General features: G+C 42.7%; 1 protein-coding gene across 3 annotated transcripts in view; it reads right to left on the reverse strand.

Moving 5' to 3' along the window:
* Positions 1 to 21,262, reverse strand: part of TOM1L2 (target of myb1 like 2 membrane trafficking protein) — a 58,070-nt gene that overhangs the window by 34,053 nt on the left and 2,755 nt on the right. For all 3 annotated transcript variants that reach the window (XM_068422791.1, XM_068422790.1, XM_068422789.1), the window contains exons 2-4: positions 4,412 to 4,496; positions 3,642 to 3,720; positions 1,832 to 1,981 (exon numbers count right to left, since the gene is read on the reverse strand). In XM_068422791.1, coding sequence (XP_068278892.1) covers positions 1,832 to 1,981; positions 3,642 to 3,720; positions 4,412 to 4,496 — 314 coding nt within the window. The remainder of the gene's footprint in view (positions 1 to 1,831; positions 1,982 to 3,641; positions 3,721 to 4,411; positions 4,497 to 21,262) is intronic.

A 21,262-nucleotide genomic window follows, 5' to 3' on the forward strand; every position in this document is an offset into this window, starting at 1 on the left:
GAGCTGTATGGCTGAAGACATATGCTGTTTGTACAGCTTTTTTCTGTGCTTCCAGTTGATATTAATCCTCTCATTTCTGTTCTTATTAATACCCTGATATCAAACTGTAAAAAGTCTACAGAAGGGGACAAATGTACTGTCAGTGGAGCAGAGCTGAGAAGAGATCAGCCCCCTGGAATGGAGTTAACTCCAACTGCAGGGAGCTCTAAAGAACAAAGTCTAAGCTGAGCAAAGTGGTCACGACGTATGGGATATTTTGGGTGCGCGTGTCCATAGGGCAGCTGAGACGAGTGGCTGCAATCACTTTTCCAAACTTGTCAGGCAATCTGGAAAACAAAGTCCCCTACCACCTCCAGCTAAAGAGACACTAACAGAACCCACCCACAGGCGACTTTCAGAATTCTCAGGCTTTTTATACCAAAAGGCATTTAGTACCCAGAGTAAGGCTTTTAGCTCTACTGCACTAAGGCTACTCAGATAAAGCTCTGTTTAACACACTGAGGCAATGGCTGCAGCTTTTTGGTTATGTTACAAACACTTCCATCTTAGTTGCATTGATGACTGGGAATCCACTTAAATCCAGGACCCAGCATAACCAACATTCTCTAGAACACTGTAGCAGAGCAAACTGTACGGAAACACACACAGTTTCTCTTTATGGGACAGTGTTTAACCTCATCTTCTGGTCACCGCATGCATCAGCTCTACCACCAAAGCAGGCAGACACCTGAGGCCTCAGTCAGATGCACACAAATTGCTTGTAATAATTTCATTCATTTTGTGCTATTTTTTTAAAAGAGCCTTGAGATCAGAAATAAAGGGACTCCACAGACCCCAATGCAATGCCCACCTAATCACCCCACTCAGCCTATTTCCTGTTCAGAAATCACTTCTTCACATTGTCATGCTCTAACGATGTCCTACCTGTGTATCCAAATAAATCAACCAGCAGAAATTCAACTGCGTGCTTTGCCACAACAATCAGGAGTATATCTGGAAAACTACGCTGCACATTTGTAAATACCTTCCCACAAGAAACACTGCAGCAGGTTTATATCATTTTAAATACGCAGTGTCTTTTAGTCTCTGGTGGACGCAACAGCCTGTAGGAGCTTAGTGATAAAGCTTCCTATAATTGTCAGATTTCCTCCAGGCAGGCACCAATGTTTCCTCATGTGTGGCTAATGGTTTGTGGAATTAACGTGGCTGTTTATTGTTATGCGGCACAGAAGGAGAAGTGGCAGACAGGCCTATGTCTGACCTTCCCCACTGCAGGCAAGGATCTGACAGCGCACTTTTACCGCGCAATAATCACAGAAAAGACACCAAAAAACTTCTTAACTCCTATATGGTCATTTCCTTTTCTATAACCACCTTTAAAAGGAATTCGGAATGCTTTCTAATGGAGGGAAACAGCTTCATTTTACAGTCAGGGAAACAGCCACAGAAAGTTAAGTGTTCTGCAACTGACAGCAAAAGCGTGAGCCTCTAAATAGTTTCCTAGCCTCAATGACAAGTCCATCACAGAAGCAGGTCTCCAGCTTCTAGATTTGACTGTTAAATTGCAAAGCCATCCATTTATCTTTTATTAAGTCCTCTTCTTTTAGAGTAGTACCTCTCTAACTAGAATCCAGACATTTCTCCCTGGATAAAATATCTATGCATGTGCATGTGTGCTCTTCCCTGCCAATCTGGATATATTGTTTGTTTATACATATAAAAACTTGCCACATTTTTAATGATGACAGCACGTTTAGTGATGTGTAGCACTGAAGCAGACAGTCCTTGTATTTCAGGCAGCGACATATGGAAGCAGAGACAAGCTGTGTACCTGAATCAGAGCTAGTACTTTATCCTGAACAATAGTGGGGGGATTATTCTTGGGCGAGATGATTTTCACCAGAACACCATCTATGAAGTCACGGTTTGCCACTAAGACGTGGAAGCGATGGCCACAGTTCTTCACACAGGTCTCCAACACCTACACACACACAAAAAAACCCCATTCATTGTTGGAGCAAAGCTTGATCACACACACAGCACTTACATGGCTGGTTCCTGATTTTGCCTTTTTTATATTTTTTTTTTTTTTTATTTTAAAACTTTTGATGGGAGGGAGAGAAGACAGAGGAGAAATTACACTTATACTCTTAATTCTTCTTTTCTTCTCCAATTTTACCAAAAAAGCTTCCTTCTCTACACATTTAGATGTACCTCACCCACCATTAACAGATTGGGCACTTTTCTGATCTACCTTTGCCTGTTTTCAAGGTAAAGAAATATAAAGTTTCTTCCTCTTCAAAGCAGAGCTTGCCAACCTGCACAGCCGAACAGCTAAGTACACAGCATCACACCAAGAGCAGGCAAGACAGAGGACATCCTGTCACAGTGAGATATTACTGTGCTGTGGCACTCCACCATTTTCTATGTACCTGGCACACAGCTGGACCCACTTGCTCTGAGCTATAAGCCATGTTTTAGAGCTGGGAATTCAGGTGAATGATCTTCACTCATTCAAAACACTCCCTTGTGAATGCTCTGACAGATTATACTTTGACATTTTCCCCCTGCAACCTAGCTAGAGGCACTTTCCACTTGCCATTCAACTGCCATGGAGGAACAGCTGTTGATTTTTCTCTGAAGAACATGATTAGCATGGAGATAAACCCAATGCGTCACTTCTCCTCACAGCCATGCCTAATAACCACTGTGACTCTGTATCTGAGGAGTCTGTAATTACTCTCCTACTTCAGCTACTTTCATCAGCCCTGATGACATGGACACATTCCTGATGAATTTCGCTCTTCCCTGCACAATGGATAATCTCATGGCTTGGTCCTGGGTAATCTGTCAAAATGACAATCCAGGATAGGAAACGGCAAGAAGACAGAAAGTACAGTCACGCTTTGTCAGGGAGATGCAACAAGAGCTGTGTGAAAGAATCATACAGATCACCTACCCCCAGCACTATAACTCCATCTAGTTACTGCTGCTCATTCCTCAGAGCGCCGCGGCGCAGAGCCTGCCCAGCACCACGCGTTAGGAGTGCTGCATTACCCAGGAAACCCCCAGCTAAAGTCATCAGTAAGAAAGGTCACTGGCAAATTACCTCACACTTTAGCAGTGCTGCCTAAATGCACAGAATATAATTCACACTTTATTGAGTGAAATTCGATCAGCATAAATTAATGAGAGTCTCCTGCAGAGATCCATTCACAAGGGAAATTGTGCATCAGCTACTTATGAAGCTGAAAATATGGCAAGTTCATCATCCCCATTTGCAGATATGCCCCCAGCTATTGTCTTGGAGTGGAAAAACGGCTGGACGCAGGGAGATGAGCATAGAAGGGAAAGCCCCAAAGGGTACACAGAGCCATTTGGGCTACTTTAACTTTCCTCAGTCAGTGCTTGGGATGTATACGAGCCCCGAAAAAAGCAGAAATCAACCGAGTCAAAAAAACGCTATGCAAAGCTTCCAGCAACTCTCCCCAAGGAAGTGAGGAGGCAATTGGAGAGAAGAAAAGGGCAGAGCAGTGGCTGTTAAAGCAAACAGTGTGTACCTTCAAGAGTGCCAGGAAAAGGAAAATGACAAAAGCAAAGGGTTCTGCCCCTTTGAGACACTCCAGCCTGTCCCCACTCACCGTCAGCGCCAGCATGACCTCTCTGTAATTTTTGTTTCCATTCAGCCTCTTCTTCAGTGCTCGAATGGCATCCTTTGGACTGGAGGAGAAACACAGCATTTTTAAAAGACAGCTCAGACACGCTTTTCACACACCATATACTGTGGGAAAAGGAATACTTCACCATTTCCAGCTGGACATAAGCATGTGTGTTAACTTCAGATTACTTGACTACAACCAAACTAGGGTCACGCAGAATTATGCGAGGAGACAAGATATCACAACGTCAAGACCAGAGCAATGCCCGAGGCCTCCAAAAAGGCAGGATGTTGATCAAGCAGGAAAGATTGACAGGATTCAGAAAAAAGCCCAGGGCGTAAGACCAGTGATCAGTTCTCCTGCAAACTGCAAGCAGCACAGCTTTTCTGATGCTGAAGGAGATGTGTCAGAGAAGCTCTCTAATCAAATGGATTAAATTCATCAGGTGTATCTCTTTGCAGTGCTGCAATGCTATGAAAACAAGAACCCCAGAAGTACAAACTCGGCACCCTCTCCAACAATACGTTTTTCATGCCAGCCCTCCCAAGCAGTGACCGACCACAGAAAGTGCTGCATCATACAGTGGTTTTCTGAAATGTCTAAGGAGCAGGAAAATGAAGCCACTCATATGCAAACTGCATTCAAACTATGAGCATCTGCCCCCAGAGTCACTGCACCTCCTCACACGCTGAGTATGACGGGATGAAGATTGTGTTCATGAACCTTGCAAAGTTTGCTGAAATAGCACGTACCCTTCTTCTGTCTCGTTGATAATGTCACAGATCTCCATGTTAAGTGTCCAGTCTTCACTCTGCAGAGAGCCATCTGTGGCCTTTTCTGTAAAGAAAAGAAAAATAAATCTTTTCACATATTCCTGATTAGGTATTATACTTCAATCCATCTTCAGTTGCTCTGAGCTGAAACTATCAAAGAAAGATAGGGGGGGAAAAAAGTCCTGACTGACTGTAAGCAATGTCAAAGCTTCCCTCCTGGTTTTAGGGACAGACATAGAAGTTTCCAGACAGAATCAGTTATCCCTCAAGCTCACTACCTTCAGCCCACATAGATGGGCTGTTCTTCAAAGACTCCTGAATTCCTGAGAGAGTAGGAAAATGTCAGCTAATTCCAATTTAAACTTCTCAGATGCCACATTGTTGGCAAGTTATGAGGTAGGAAAATCTCCCCAAAATCAACAAGACCTCCTGCCTGGCAGTGTTTAAGGCCAGGTTGGATGAGGCTTGGAGCAACCTGGTCTAGAGGAAAGGTGTCCCTGTCTGTGGCAGGGGGGTTGGAACTAGATGATCTTTAAGGTCCCTTCCAACCCAAACCATTCTATGATATAATACCTCCACAGGAATTGAGGGAAGAAAGATAGCAACTCAGAGACAGAATTCAAGGAAGCCCAGAATTTCAATGTGTAAAGAACCACCAGCATGTGAGAACATTTAGCATATGACAGTTCAGGCCACGATGTCATTCATGGGCACCCCTTTTTGCCCAAGACTCTTTTACTCGTGTACCGTGGTCCCTCGATATCTGCTTGCCAGGGGGTTGGGCACTGCTTTCCCTCTGTCCCACGCTACGTCCCCAATCTCCTCTCCGTGCTGGGGCTACGTACACATCTCCCAAGCACAATCTGCCTTCCTCCTGACTCCCAAATCTTCCCTCACTAGCTGTGTAGCAGGTAAGTCACTCTGGCATCAGACTAAATTCTACGGGACGGATGACCTATAGCACTGTGACAGTGGCAGATGCCACCTCTTGGCAGTTTAATTTATAGGTGCCTGCAAGAGTAGCATAACCATAACGTCAAGTTATCAGTTGACAAGAACTATGTCCTCCTTGGGATTTCCTCCTAAATCAATATAGTTCTGTCTAGTGGTGCCTAGAACAGCCCCTGAATTTTTCACACTTCTCACTTGCAGCATTCAAACCCTATCTGTGTTACACTACCCACATTCAGAAATGCTGTCGAGTTGAACATAAAGCCCGTTGCCAGAAAGACCTAAAAAGGGGACCTTCGAGCCAAACACGACCTTCTCCTCTAAATTAGTCTAGGTTTTTCTACAGATCCCTGGCAATCAATGGTGGAAGACAAACAGGGTAAAACAAAAGGATTTTTAAAATGTAAAATAAACCAAAAAAAAAAAACCTTTTAAATATTTTAAAGCAGAAACAAAAACACAGGTACCATCTTCCCCAACTGTCCTTCTGTCTTTACCTCAGACCCCAATCTGTTCCCCAGAACAAGGCAGATTTTGTTTGAGAACACCAGGCTCCAAGGACTTCACACATCTCTTCTTCTGTTTACCAACGATGTTTTTCCCATTAACATTTCTATCGCTGTGACTGAGGACACAGATGCCCACAGGCCATAATTATGGGACATTATTTGGAGAAAGACCATGTGTCTGGGTAATTCAAGTTTCAGTGACTTGTCTACACCAGAATCGTGGCTAAAGCGGCTCCACCAAGGACAATAAGGCTTTACTGCGATAGAATGTGATCTGCCTTCACCTCCGTGTAGTCCTTGTTGCTTAGGAAAATGTTTTATTTAAGGTTAGAGAAAAACCCTTAATATTCAGAGAGAGAAAAAAAATCACTACATCTGCTCTGCTGGAGAAGGTGATCTCCAAGCTGCAAAGGGCTTAAAAGCACAGTGCTGCAAAATGAGAGATTATGCCTTAAATAGAGGGCATTCCTTAACCTGGGCGTAAGATTTGTTTTCTTAATCTAAAACTATATTAACGAATTTGTGTGTTCTTGACAGCATTTGGCATCAGGCAGCGACTCAGCCATGTTCGTACTCTCTCGTTCTGCTATCGCTTTTTATAAATGCTAGTGGAAAATGCTGAGCCTGCACAAAGTTGTGCTAGCAGCCAATTCATTCCCTGGTCTTGTAAGACCCATTTAGTTAAGGTTTATTTTGACAGAATGTGTATATGGCACTACTCCACAGCTAAAAACTGTGATGTTTTGGGGATGGTAGAGTGAAGAGATGCTGCTGCAGCACTGTATGGAGGGTGGCATAGGAACACGTGTCTGGGGTCCCCAGTAACCTCATTCGTATTTCCTATCCGAGATACACTAGGGAAAACGAAATCCCCTTTCTCCCAGAAGTTTGGTTACCACCTTTTTATTATTGCGTTTCTGTTCTTTAGTTGGAGTAACACGTGGTTGAGACTGCGTGGGTTTGAGACTTAACAGTTGTCTTTTTGAGAATTAGTTCTTTTCCCCTTGGGTAATTTTTAATTCGAGTAAGAGTCGGAAGCTAATTCTAGTCTCTTCTTCAGCAGAGTGCACACAAGCTCTTGTCATCTGTAGTCGTTCGTCCTTTGTAGGGCGTGTGACCCAGATTTGCTGCTGCAGTGCTCTCTCAACTGTTACAAAGGAGTTAACTGACTGCAGAGAAGGCACACGGGTTTGTGTGCGATCTGTTTGAAGAACAGCATTACGCTGCAATGAATTGAAAGCCTGTAGAGCTCTTCCAGAACCAGAACACAGCAGGTTGTAGTTCTGGATTCCTGGTGAAACAGCTCTGCCTGCACTCATCTGTAAGAGAATTCCTGCCCCACATATCCAAAATGCAGCAAATCAAAAATACTCAATAACCCGTCCAGTATTTACTGGACGTTTTGGAAGCCACGCACCTCTCTGAGGCTCCTCCTCAAACAGCAAATAGATACCACTGACAAGATTAAACAGATTTGGAAACTATCACAGAACTGCGAAGGCATGGCATGCAAACCATGCAAATACCCTTTAAAAAAAGTCACCAGTTCCTCAATCTTTCAACCTCATCAAAAGGTATCTAAATGGCACTAGTTCACGCAAGGACTCTGGAACACGACCGAAGGATTCCAGGGTGACATAAGAAATGTTAAATTAGACAAAGAAAAAGGCAACGAGTAAGAGTCCTTCCTGCCCCTCCCCTCACTGAACTGAAGAGTTTATGGTGTAGTTTAACTGCGTAACAAAAGGGCTGGCAACTCCCAGCCTGGGTGCCAAGGGTGCCTTGCACAGCTTCTGACCCGAGAGCAACTCCGAGCGCTGTGTTATTGTCGACTTCGTCACCGCAGCAGGGGCCAGGAGTTAAGTGTCTCGCACGGAGACATGATGCCACCAATGAGATTATCAGAAAGTCTCTCTCAGAAACACGATGCTATCAGTTCCCACCGCGTTTCCCAAATTAAAGCACAAATGTTCCGGTACAAAGAAAGACAATCTGGCACTCCACGCCTGACACGCTGCAGACCTTGGACACTGCATATGCACACGCAAGCATTAGCTTATCTCTAGTCTGCAAAGAAAAGGAGAAAAAATTGTGCTGTTTGTTCATTCACACCTTCCCTCTGAGATCTAACCCTTGTGGCCGCATTTCCACGCTCTGCCAAATGGCAATATCAGTATTTCCCTGCTCACATTGAAATAATATACATTTTATGGCATTCAGAAGACACTGCTCAGTAGCGTAAAGTCTTCAGTGTAAACAGGCTTGGTGCACCCCCCCAGCCAAGCCTCTTCCCAAGCAACCTGCTCCAACCTGAGAGATGGCACCATAAGGAAATCAAGCCAGAAATGCCCCGTAATAAACGGGCTGTGCAGGGCAGGGCAGGAATGCTCTTTTAAATGCAGGGACAAAAAAAAAAGAGAAGAGCTTTTACCACCCATCTTGAACACAGCTCAAAAGTCACCTCACAAAGCAATGCTACCACTGGTTGTCCTTGAGCAGCTACTCTCGCAGCCCTTTTCAGCCCATGCCACTTTTGCTTCAAAGTTACGGTTCGATGTTGATGACGCTCTTAAAATTTGTCTTTATTCACATAGAGATGAGATAAAGCAGAACTCCTCACTCTTCCCTGCTTCTCCCTTCCAACGCTCATCTCTGACCATTATACTGAACCTGCCAATGGAGACAGCCTGAAGATTTTCATTAGGATTGTGACTGCACAAGTTGAAGTCTGTATGCTATTTAACTCGCATGCCATACGCATGTTTATGCAGCCGAGACTGAAAAACTGACTGCTGGAAGCACTGAGAACAGTTACTGTAGCTGAATGATGGCAGCAGGCACGACCAGGGTAAAAAATCTCCCCGAAAGGTCTATCTATAAGCACCAATAAGTGATCGTGGTGCTGCATAATGTTCTTGGAAGAAAAGGCAAACGTGAAAGCTAAATGTTGCACTAGCTAGAAATCACATTAAATGAGAATGTGAGAACTGCGCTGTTTTGTCTGAATACCAGAATCTTGTGAATGAACAGATCTTTGTGTTCACAGAAATCACGGTTTTCTCTCTTGGGACTTCTCCAGATGTTGCTTCAGAGACTCTTGATTCATGTTTGGGAAAAATTGATTCATGTTTGGGAAGAATTACGCACAAAAAATCACCTTCTGTTTATGCAGGAAGCATGCACACCAAGCACTGTATTAGAGAGATCCAAAGGCAAGGAAGTTCCAGTTCCAAATTCCTCCCCTCCACAGCGTTTGGTGTTCAAACAACATAAAACATCTTTTGGTTTTGGGGGTTGTTTTTTTCTTTTTGCTTGGAAGTTCAGAAGATTGCAGATCTTAGATCTTTGTCTTGCCTCTTAACAGCCCACCTGCCTACCAGCTGTGCTCCAAGACTGAAATTAGCAACTCAGATGTGTTATATTTCACCTTCCATAATATGTGACAGGGAACAGAAGAAGCCACAGTATGAGCAGGCTTTTACTTCCATCCTACTGCTCCCCCTCTCTCCGGCACAGCGGAGCCCTCTCAGAAGCAAGGGCTATCAGCTGAGGTCAAATGCAAAATGCTTTTATGGAACGGACAAAGGTCTTTCAGGAAAAAAAAGAAAGAGTTTTGCAAGGCAATGCAAAACACACGAGATGGCTCACGAGGGAAGATAAGCTATTGAATGAGACGGTAACATCTCTCCTCTGAGCTGCAGCTTATAGAATTGTTTTGCTTTAAAGCATCATTACGTTTTGTGACTCCAGTTGTCTCTCTTGGATTCAACAAATCATCGATGACCTGCACGGCACCACCGTATGCAAGGAAGGACCATACAGAGGCCACAGAAACAGATTTCAGCTGTCCAAGCAAAATGAAGACTAAAGATCCTCAGCATTCACGTAGCTGCTGAGCTCAAGACATCTCACTTGGAACACAGAGATACACCAGAATAACACACTGGGATACTCCTGGACCTAACAGTCTATTCTTGCTTTCTCTCTATTTGCTTTTAGAAAGGCAGTCACGGACACTTGGGCGTTATGGCAACCAGCATGAGGGTTTTTGCTTTTTATCAAAACGCTGCTATTAAAAAAAAATAAATGTGACTCATTCAAAATTCAAGATGAAAACTCAACTCTGAAGTGACTTACTCCTAAAAACCTGCCAGTTTCTTTGTTAGAGAGCACAGCTCCAATAGCGGTTTTCAATTAGCCACCTCACCGCTCCAAGTCCTTTTTCTCCATTCCTTATTTCACACTGCTCTGAAAATGCTGAGCTTCACACTTCCAAAGAAAAAGCCAGTCAGCTAGAACAAACGGGCTCCATCTGAACCGCGAGGCATTACAGGAAGACGTGATTTGGGTTGTACTGCTGCAGCACTGGTCATGCACTTTGCTGTTGCGATTTTTCAATTGATTTTAGCTACGCTTACATCAGAACTCTTTGGGATGAAGTAATTTATCCTCTGCTCATTGTTTTGCCAAAGTTTCTAGTGCTGAATAAATGAATAATCATAGTTTGTAACGACTGCGGAGCCAACATTAAAATAAAATAACAAGAGAAGCTGTGGACATGCACATGTGCAATCATAGTGCGTATTTAGCTCAAACGCTGTTTGAAGGCACAGCGGTGGGCTGGGAACTGTCATTTTCTCTAATTAACTTCCAGGTTTTCTTCTTTTTGAAGCTGCCGCCCAAATGCCAAACTCCTTCAAACCTGCCTTCCAGATCACACTTACCGGCAATCATGAATATGTAATATGCAATTATTGTGCCTTTTCAAAGGCCACGTGGTAGTCACAGTTCTGCTACAACATTCCTGTGATTTAGATACGCCACAGAAGAGACATCGCCCAACATCTCCCACGAACGCAGCCTCTCAGGAGCAGGGAGCTACAGCTGATAAACTGAGCGTAGCTGCGCAGCAGTTCCAGAAGCAGAGCATGGTGAATGGATTAATACATATTAAACAAATATTAACAGCTGTACAACAAAGATGATGTTTTTCTTTCACACTCAGATCAGAGCTTCAACTGAATAAAAAGAAAAACAAAACAGAAATCCTTATAATAATATCAGAGTAGGCAAGGGCGCGTATCAGCCTGACCCTAAGCGTAGTTTATCACATCTCATAGGTCTCGATGCATTTGCAGGTTGTAAAACCAGACGGACCTTCCAGTGCTACGCTATTGTGTTGTACAGAAATGGCCTGGCAGGGTAACCCAGGCCAGGCAGTTTCTGTACTCATGTGTTGTTCATCTCAGGCACAAATGATGGTTTAGTCACAGTCCTTAAAAGCATTTGGAATCTGGATCCCAAGCAGAACGGTGTGTTTCTATACAATAAAGACTTTTGTTATGAATTTTCTCACTGAAGTTCCCCCATCAGCAGAAATTGTTGCTGACAGCATGCTCCGCTGAATGACATGTGTGTAGAAGTTGCTCTCTTTCAAAACAGATGGCAGAGACTACTGCTTCTTTAAAACAAAGTGAAATCCCTCTGACTTCATTCTACACAGCTTTAAAAAACAAACCACACAAAAACCACCCTCCTCCTATGTACTGTACACTCATTAAAGCTAATGTGTTGACCCATGTACTGTAAATAGCTGTCCTTCAGAGCTAGGTCATACGGCAGCAGCTCCCACCTCATCAAGCCATTTGCATGATTCAGAGGCACTTTTCCCTAAAACTCAGCCTGCACCGCACATTTCTTCACCTCTCTCAGCAGTGACCTTGGCCAGATTCCCACCTCGCTGCAAACCCACCATATTCAAAGTATGGTGCTACTTCATGGCTGACAAACAAGGACCTGCTCACGTCAGAAATCAATACGCTAAAGCCTTCAGTCAGAAATGCCAAAGGAGTTTTAAAATATACGTCCTGTATTAATGGATTTTAATGGATTCGAATGGAGATGTTTACCGTGTGATTTACTGTATGGGAGCAACAAATCAATGTTCCTTTATGACATGTCACATCTCATGACAGACTGTCCCCTCGTACCATTGTATCGGCGGAGATGATGGCTCGCCACTTCGCAAACATCTGCGATCTATGAGGCCACACTTCCAGTAGTCTCATATTATCAAACTCTGAGTGTCCATCTTTCTTCTCTAGGTGAGAGGCACGAAAGCATAAATTAAAACCTTCCAAGTTTACAAAACGTTCTCCCTCAGATCTGCCTTTTCTGAATTAGACTGTGACTGCTGTGACTTGTCCATATGACTCTACAGGAGAATTTATCAGCACAGTGTTGTTTAAACTGTGCTGGGACTGTTACCTGAATCTCCTCCTCCTCTGACCACAGCAAGGCAGCTGGTGCTGTATGCCAAATCCCACCAACACTCAGTCATTTCCATAGGCAGAACCTGGATTGTAGCCCACTACTTGCCAAAGAGTTTTTACATTGTTTTAATTTCTCCAAGGAATTTGAGTGAGTGGCGGGGGGGATGACGACCTTATTGCTTAATTGAGGCTACCAGTTCCTTAACTGAGAATCTCAAGTATTAAAACACTGACACACTGGATGAGTAACGCCTGTTCACCAACATTAGATATATAAAATTTCTTAATAAGGCCCTTAATAGGGCTCTCCCCTACCCAAAAAAAAAGACCCAGATGAAGAAACTAGCCAAAGAAGCTGAAAAAACAGTCTTTTTCCAAACACCCCTTAGTAGCTGAGAAGTTTTTCCCACCAGAAAGACAACTCACAACAGACAACCCTAATATTCCAAAAAAGCTCTTAAATACATATACATGAATTTGACCTAATGCCAAAAAACAATGGCTAAAAAAAAGCAGACTCCAGTTATTTTATCAACCTTAACTTACAAATCTGGGAGAAAGGGCAACTGAAAGTAGTAATTTCTTTCTCAACTTCTTTGTTAACAAGGATGCCTAAAGGCTCTGTTACAGTGGGTTTGTTATTTATAAGAGTCACGCAGAACACCAGTATGACCTTTCCTCAAATAAACTGTTGCAAACCACTTTTTAAAACACTCCCCAAAAATGTAAAAAAATAATACCACAATACAAAGCAGAAGAATGTATTTGATCAGAAAGATACTACCAGGAGGTAAGAGAGAGAGGAATACTCTACGCATCCAGATGCAGTTTTACCACCCAGAACTGCAGGCAGAGCGGAATTACAATTTGATAGCCCAGCTGCACAAAACGTTGCAAGCACCATCAAGAGCAAGAGGGTGTCCTGATCTGTGACTAGCTGCCCCGTTCAGGACTCCAACAACACCCAGTAATTACAGGTGAGACTGGAAAAATGTCTTTATGGAAAGTTATGGATGATCAGTGTGTCAGTGAGCTACATTTGAAATCTATCAGCTCTTGATGGCTAATTTTGTACTACATGAGTAAAGCAAGTTCTAATAACTCACTTGGGACTTCACTCCAGTACTTACAAGCTACGTGCTTTTCATATTCATAAAACAAAACTAATTGCCTTTCATGGATGAAATGTTGTAAGAATTTTTAATCCACGTCAGCTGCAAACTCTAAAAATCCATCCCCATATATTTAAAACTCCCCCTCCCACCCACTCACTTGTAACATGTTGTTTGCTGCAAACAAGCTATAAGGCAAAGATAATCCATCAGGCTCCTACATTAGTATTATTTATATTATTTTTTACGGCTTACTCCTAAAGTCAATTGCCTACATTCTCACATGCTTAAAATAAAATGAAAACATGAATTAACATTTAGTGAGGAAAAAAAGGCAAAATCTTTCATTCCTACAAAGAAAGCAGTTACAAGAACAAGTTTACTCCTTAGCTGCAGCATGCTACAGTAGATTTTGAAGTAAACATTCATACACGATAATTAAAATGTGTTATGAATGAAACAAATCTTGCAGCGGAGTATTTCACGTGCATGTTCCCACACCCAGCTCTCCTATGGATCCACAACTACGAAGGTGAGAGCTGTGTCCTCTGGAAAGCCATGATTATCCCACATACAGAAGTGAAGTAGACAGTGAGGGGTCTGCAGCTTTTGAGGGCTGACAGCTCACATTTTCTAGTGTGAAACGCTTCAGTTTGCTTTGCAATTTTGCAGCCTTCCCTCACACTGCTCTACAAGATGACAGCAGGCCTGTGCAAGAGGCAGCTACCTCCAATCCCATTCAAATCCTCCAGTGTCTCCATGGCTTGAAGAGCAGTGTCTGGAATACACTAAACGTTTTCACCATGGGGAGCGGGGAGAGCTGGCTCCTGTTCCGCTAGGTACCAGGAATCACTTTTGCCAACGCTGCTGTCATTGAAGGGCTCTATTGCCAGCTGCCCCTTCCAACAAGCCAAGCTTGCTATGCCTGCAAAAGCTTAGAGGCTAAACACTTCCAAACGATCTTCTCAGGAAGCCTGAGTGAAAATCAGGCAACAATAACAAGATACATGTCTGCAATTCCATCTTGTACAGGCTGAGAAATGCGGGTTTCTTGGTCTCCAATAACCCTACTAAAAATTCTGCACCATTTCTACAGCACTGTTTCTCATGTGCCACTGCCGTAGATAAGCCTGAAAAAGACTGATAAATAGAAAGTGTAAATACCAGAAGTTTAGATCAAGAATGCAAATACCTACTTCTGAGGCTGTCATTTTAATTTTCTCATAAGTCCCCATTCACCAACTTGTGTTATCTAATCATACGACTTTGTAAATTCTTCAGGTCAGGAATTGCCCCAATACATTTCACGTTCCACTGCAATCGCCTATATTATATGATACTATTAGCGTGGTAAAATTAAAAGCAATGTAAATTTATCAGGGGACTGCAGCATACTTTTGGCAAATAATTATATTGGTCCTTGGACAGTTATAACTCTAACTAGAACACAGATTTTGAGCATGTCTTACAAACAGTTTGGCTTATTTACCATATGCAGCAGGGAAGCAAATCCTTGCAGATGAAAAGGGCTCATCTAGTGCGTCCTGAAAACACCAGCTCCAGCTGAGGTTAGCCTCTCCTGGGCATCCCCTTATGTTTCTGGGTGAATCAAGACTTTCTCAACTTCTTTTGGGTTTTATGTTCATGTACACTGTGCACATCCTTCCTCTGAGCCCAGCAGCAGCTTCCTAAGCAACCACCAACAGTATAATGATGCCTTTTACAAAAGGGTGCCCTTTTGAGGTGTAAAGCTTGCCTGGGCAAGGCTGCACCATTTCACCTCTCTCCTGGTGATCATCAACGGCCTGGAGATGATTCTGCAAGCCAACACACAACTAGGGTTTGCTTTAAGGGCTGCTACACGTGAAATACCTCCTTAGCTGCAGCAAGACTCAAGGCCAATACCCTTTCAGGAACCTGGTTGGAAGAGAGATTTTTCATTACTCACTGGCTACGCCAAGTCAATGGCATAGATGCATTTTTAAAGGCAGTTTTAATTATAGCAGGTAAAACCCACACAGGATCGAGATGAAGTGTCAGAAAAGCACCAGAACTGAACACTGACCCATTTGGGTTGTTTGCTGAACTTCAATCACTTTCCAAGTCTGACAGCTGCTCAAATTTAATTGCTCATTACGCTTGTAAATAAAAACTGATCTCACTCTCCGATTAGCCAACCATCTTATAGTTGCCATAACAACTTCTTGTCTAATAAGTGATTTCAGATTTACCATTATTTGTACTAGCAGAAAATTTCACAAAGGTCTGAGATCGCTCTTTTCACTAAAATACCCTTCTAATTAGAAGAACCCAAAATCACTAGAGAAAGGGCAGCTCCAAGATAATGAAAAAACACGCTATTTACTACAACAGCTTAAACATGAGATAAGGGTACCCCAAAACCAAATATATGCCAGATCCTGCTTAACCTGTACCTTTCACTATCATCTTATTATCACACCTATATCCCATAATAACTGCTCAGAAAAATACTAGACAGCATTCAGGTAATAACTGGCCGCAATGCAGAGACTGATTTCATGACTCACTCCAGATGAAATATTCCAATAAAGTTTGTGTATTTTCTCTCCTAATCTTAAATCAGGAACCAATTAACTGATTAAATTCCTTAAGACTCTGTTAACTGTGAGCTTTTCAGTGAACACTGAGGAGTTCAGATTCTCGACAGCTTCGTATAAAAGAGAGAAAAGCATTTGTACTGAGCCCAAGAGATGTTCATTGTACCAACTGCAACGAAAGATGCTTTGGAAGGAAGAGTTACAATACAGCACCTCATCTCTGGATCACCTCAGTCAAAAAGGTACCTCAGGCTCGACTTTTTGGACAGAATTCCTAATTAAAGCCTTACAGATGTCTGAAAAAAATTAATCTGTATTTCAGTAAGTATTTGGTCATCCCAGTTTAAGTAAAATGCCTCTATTAAAACATACGGATGTATTTATTAGTCTGAGAAGACAAAGTGATTGGGAGCTATCAAAGACCTTCCAAAATTTGCTGGCAAAGCTGCTGAAGCTTGAAATGTATTTAATCTATTCAAGGTAGCTTTTTGTGTGCACAGGCAAGGAAGGATGCCTTTTTCCTTCCAAAAGGAAAACAAATGCAGAAAGTTATAATTGAGACAAAACTAAAGTTAAAAAAAAGAGTCAGGAAATGGCAGATTTTAAAAAGGGACTTTTTCTGCCTTTACTCAGCTCTGCAAGAAGTGTGATTTTTTTGTTATTTGGGTCAAATACAAAGCTAGTTACACTTCTTGCAGTAGATGAATCCCACAAAAATACAGATGCAACACGTCCAAGTTAACAATATGCTCAACATTCCTGACCACATTTGGGATGTAACAAAGTCTTTCTTGCCTTAAGAATAAGAAACTGATGCTCTGCAAAGTTCTTGGGGTTCAAACACAGTTTATATCACCAATCTGTGCCTTCGCTTTGTGCACATTTTCTTTGATCTGAATTTGAACAAAGAATTTCTTCCCAAAGTAATCCAACCCAGAAGGCTTCCGAGGACCAGCTGGGGAACAGGCTGTTTTAGTCTCAAAGAATAAGCAGTCTTACAAGCTAACCACATTATTCAACAGGTTTCTTCTGAATATCTACTCATTTTTTTGAGTCTCCTGATGCTCTCTGAGACTGCGTTGCAAACACTGAGCTGCCAAAGGGTTTCTGTCAGCTGAGAGATACAGAAGCATGGGTAAATAGTCTATACATGGTTGTGCCAGGAATTACCCACACACAGACAGGGTATATACATCCATGGACTTTCTTCCTTCCCTAATCCTTGATTTTGAAATCAATTACTACATCATGGGGCCTACCTTATAATTCTGGCAGGTACAGAACAATCATAGAGCGTACATTTAACTTTAAAGACTGTGCTGCCAATAATAGACTGGCTGAATTTATTTGCATCTCCTCTTCTTGAGCAACGGGAAGAGCTCCTACAGATTGGAAGATCGGGCTCCATGAGTTATGTAAAGGCATGTTTACGTGTGGCAAAGGACCTTCTCCTAAGGGAAGAGAGACCAGGCTCTAGCAAAGCCTTTAGACCAGCATCTTTTGTGCTGGAGAATCATCAATTTTAAAAGAGCCCTTTCCCATTGACAATAACTGAAACAAATGAGCAAAACAACCAGGGAGAACCGTCAGCAGAGTGAGTAAGCAAATACAGAAGATAAGCCCTATCTATCCTAGACAGGATTTTGATACTCAGCAACAAGTTCCTTTTACGTCAAAAACTAATAATTGCCCAGGCAGATGCAAATGAGAAAATGGAAAACTAGTTCTGGATGATCTGTGCAGACTCATCAGATGCGGGGAAATGGCGTTGTGCAGGCTGGCCTTCTGGGTCACTTCTGAACTTCTCAGGGCTCCTGCAACGCTTCTTTCTCCCCTGTGTTCTCCAAACATTTATGCTTTTTATCACCTATACATTGCACAGATTTTGAAAACAAAACAGAAACTGTGAAATGATTTATCCAGAGTCAACTATGAAATACCAGCTGAGGAAGGAGATTGCCAGGCCAGCCCTGAAGAGCACCCGCCCCGCAGGGTCATTTCCCACGAGGGATCATCTCACTGACATTTCTAAAACTGCTGCTGTTCCTCCACTGACCATTGTCACCGAGGATGCTACCAACTGCCTTGACCACCTTCAAAGAATGCTTAATTAAAAACTCAACATAGTTCACAAAATCAAAGGGAAGTCTCACTAATTTAAAACAGTTTTTAATTCAACGAAGGAAAACGCACAATACTACTTTTTTGGTGAAAATTGTTTTGGATGAAATATGAAATCAGTTGGAAGGATCTATGGGGATTTTCTAACTGTGTTTTTAGTACACAGTTAAAAAAAATCTGCAGGGTACATGAACAGAGCAGCATCAAACTGGGAACAAGCTGTCCTCACACTGCAACCTCTCACGTATAGATTTATATTAGAAGCATATGGAATATACATTTAACCACACTGTGCTGGAAGACATAAAACTGCATTATTCACAAATACATGCTATAATACCTTCATGAACTACAATCTACTTTTGTGCCTATAAAATAATTCCAGTCTTAGAAACCTGGTATTAAATGGCATTACACTAATTATCCAGCTTCACACGTGCATGTAGTTTCTCCAAGTTGCCACATTCATGACTCAGTATTTATTTGCTCCTTTAAAAGCAAAGGTATCCATTTTCATATTTTATGGAGATTTTCCTTACAACAAAATCCATTGTCATGAAGTGAAAGCAGACCCATATAACCTTACAAAACTAAAAGCACTTTATCAGACTCTTTTGCATGAGTAGCACAATTCTATATGAACAGTGGGGGGCTGGATTTTTAACAACTGACCAGCTACAAGAATACCTATAAAAGTACTTAAACTCTGAGAAGAGCACTTCTTGTGCCCTGTTCACTGCAGGCAGAGATAAAAAATCATCTTTTTGATACAGCATATGCTGTGGGCAAGAAAAGTTACTGCTACCTTGTACTGAGAAAAGCTTCCCTTAGAATAGGGCACAGTACTTCAGTGGTTACGGGTGAATGCAAAGGACTCTTTATTTTATTATAGTGCAATGAATGAAAAGAGAGATGATTCAGACCCCAACAGCATGCTGCAAACACGTAATTTTATTGGTACCAGATCCTAAGGTTATGGTGTGCACTTTAAACACTGACTTCTGGCGTTGGGAAGAGATTTGTCTTTAAAAAAAAATGTTTTCCTTACAGCACAGCAAAGTAGTAAGTTTACTCTGAAGGGAACTTAGGCAAATTGTGTATGTCAACAGGAAAGCCTGGGTTAATTCCTCCTGCAGGATTACCACGGGCTGCTCCCTGTAATACATCTCTCTATTCCTGCATGTAGCCATCAACTCATTTATTTAGGAACCATTTTTTCCCCAAGACTCAAAAACCTTAAGATAGAAGAAACCTGAAGAAAGGTCTTAAGTGCTTTTTATGGAAAGGAAAATAAAGAGGTGTTTATACACCCCCCCCAAGCTGAGGCATTTTCTCAAAAAGAGAGGGGAACAAAACAGCAGCTCTGGAAACAGACTCTGTCCACCATATTTATTATCAGTTTAACAGCCTTGAATGGAAACTGCAAGTGCTTTGATAAAAATCAATTGAAAAGCTGTCTGCCTCACTATTGCTTCAATAAAGTGCCCCTGTATCTTTTGCTGAAACCCTGTTTTTGTAGCCTCCTTAAACAATACTCCGTATTAAATCACCGCACCATGCCTCCTCCTCTGAAAACAGACTCCAAGGCAAGTGCCCAGACCGTCACCCCTCATTCCAACCTCCCTTCATCAACAGCGACCAGGGATATAAACCAGCAGCATCTTATCAACACCCCCCACCCCCAGTTATGCAGGACACTTTAATTTCTACTCTGTTAAAAATTAACTTTCAGGTCTCTGTTTATTTAACTGAGGTGCTGGACCTCTCTCCCTGGAGGTCTTTGGCTCCGAGTCAAGAACGGCTGACTTCAGCAGCTCACACCACAGCCCTGACCAAGACGGACCTCGACACTCCCATCCATCACCCCACGAGGAGCCCATTTCACACATCACTGCCCCAACTCAGCCCTTCACACCTGAGGGAGCTGGGGCGAGGGGCGCCAGCAGCAAGACTTGGTTTGGATTCAAACAAATAAACACTCTCCTGAAGCCTTTGCAAAGTCTCCAGGGTAAAAAATAAACACTACAAAATGTAACTGGTTTTCCTGGATCCTCATGTGGAAGCCATATGGCCTATATCAAATAAGCAGAACGAACACAAAAGTCACCAGTACTCCACATTCTTGTAATTCAATCAGCTTTAATCACCCAAGATGTTTTTGCTAACCTGCGGTAAGAGTATTTGTTCTAATAACCTTGAACAGAGCAGTGACACTTTAAAGATGGCTCCCTTGAACAAAGAAAGATAAAAACACTATTTATGGCAGGATGTTGAATCTCAAGGCAAATTCCCGCTACTGTAAATTGCAGCTTTCTCCCCAGGCCAGCCCCTCTCCCAACAGCAAGCAGGCTGTCTTTGCTGGTTTACTACACATCTTCCTGTACTTCTCCCCACCAGTCAGGAATATTCTTCAAAATAGTCCTCTTCTAAGGGTCTAGTCTATCGTATTTACAGTATTAACTGGAAAAAATAAACAGTTCAGTCATAAGAACCAACACCCAATACCACAAAGGATCTTGTCAGCCCCAACATAGCAGCCTATGAAACTCACGGCACCCAGTTCCACCTCTAGACTCTTGACAGCTTTCACAAAACCTTTTTGAGGGCTGGTTGCACGACCACCCCTCAGCTGGCCAGTGCCACGCAGCACAAGCTGTCAGTGAGAGCTCCAGTGCCCCTCGGGGCTCCTCGTCCAGCATCGCCGACGGCTGCTGGGTTCACCGAGCACACAGCATCGGTTAAAAGCACCAGCAGCACATCAGCCTCCACACACAACCCCTGCCCAGGCATCTTTGTGAGGAGCCCTGCTAGGAAACACTGACCACTGACAAAAGTGACGTTGTGATGGGGTGAAGGAACCATGAAGGCTTCTTGTTAAGTCCTGTGGGATGCTGAAAAGCACCGTTTGCTCACAAAGCCTTTGAGAAGTAATGGATTCTGCCACATAATCCTGGATGGGATTTTTAGCTAGTATGTAAAATGGTGCAGTTACCTACCTGCCTTCCCTGCAACCTCCAGGTGAAAAGCAACATGGAATGAGCAAAATGTGTTTTATTTTTAATTTCAGGAATCTCCTCGGCACACCACAGCAGCTGCTGCCTTCCACACAACAGCCCTGTCGAGAACCACCTCCTCCACTCAGGAGGGGACCTCGCTAGAGCCATAAGGACAGTTCGGTGTCCACAGGTCAACCAAAGTATTAAAGAAAAATTAAGTGAGGTTTGTAATTAGTAGCCATGGTGGTGTTTTATACAGTTTCTGTTATGTGACCGCTGGAAACTAAGTA

Source organism: Nyctibius grandis, chromosome Z, assembly GCF_013368605.1.
Source record: "Nyctibius grandis isolate bNycGra1 chromosome Z, bNycGra1.pri, whole genome shotgun sequence".
Taxonomy (NCBI): Eukaryota; Metazoa; Chordata; class Aves; order Nyctibiiformes; family Nyctibiidae; genus Nyctibius; species Nyctibius grandis.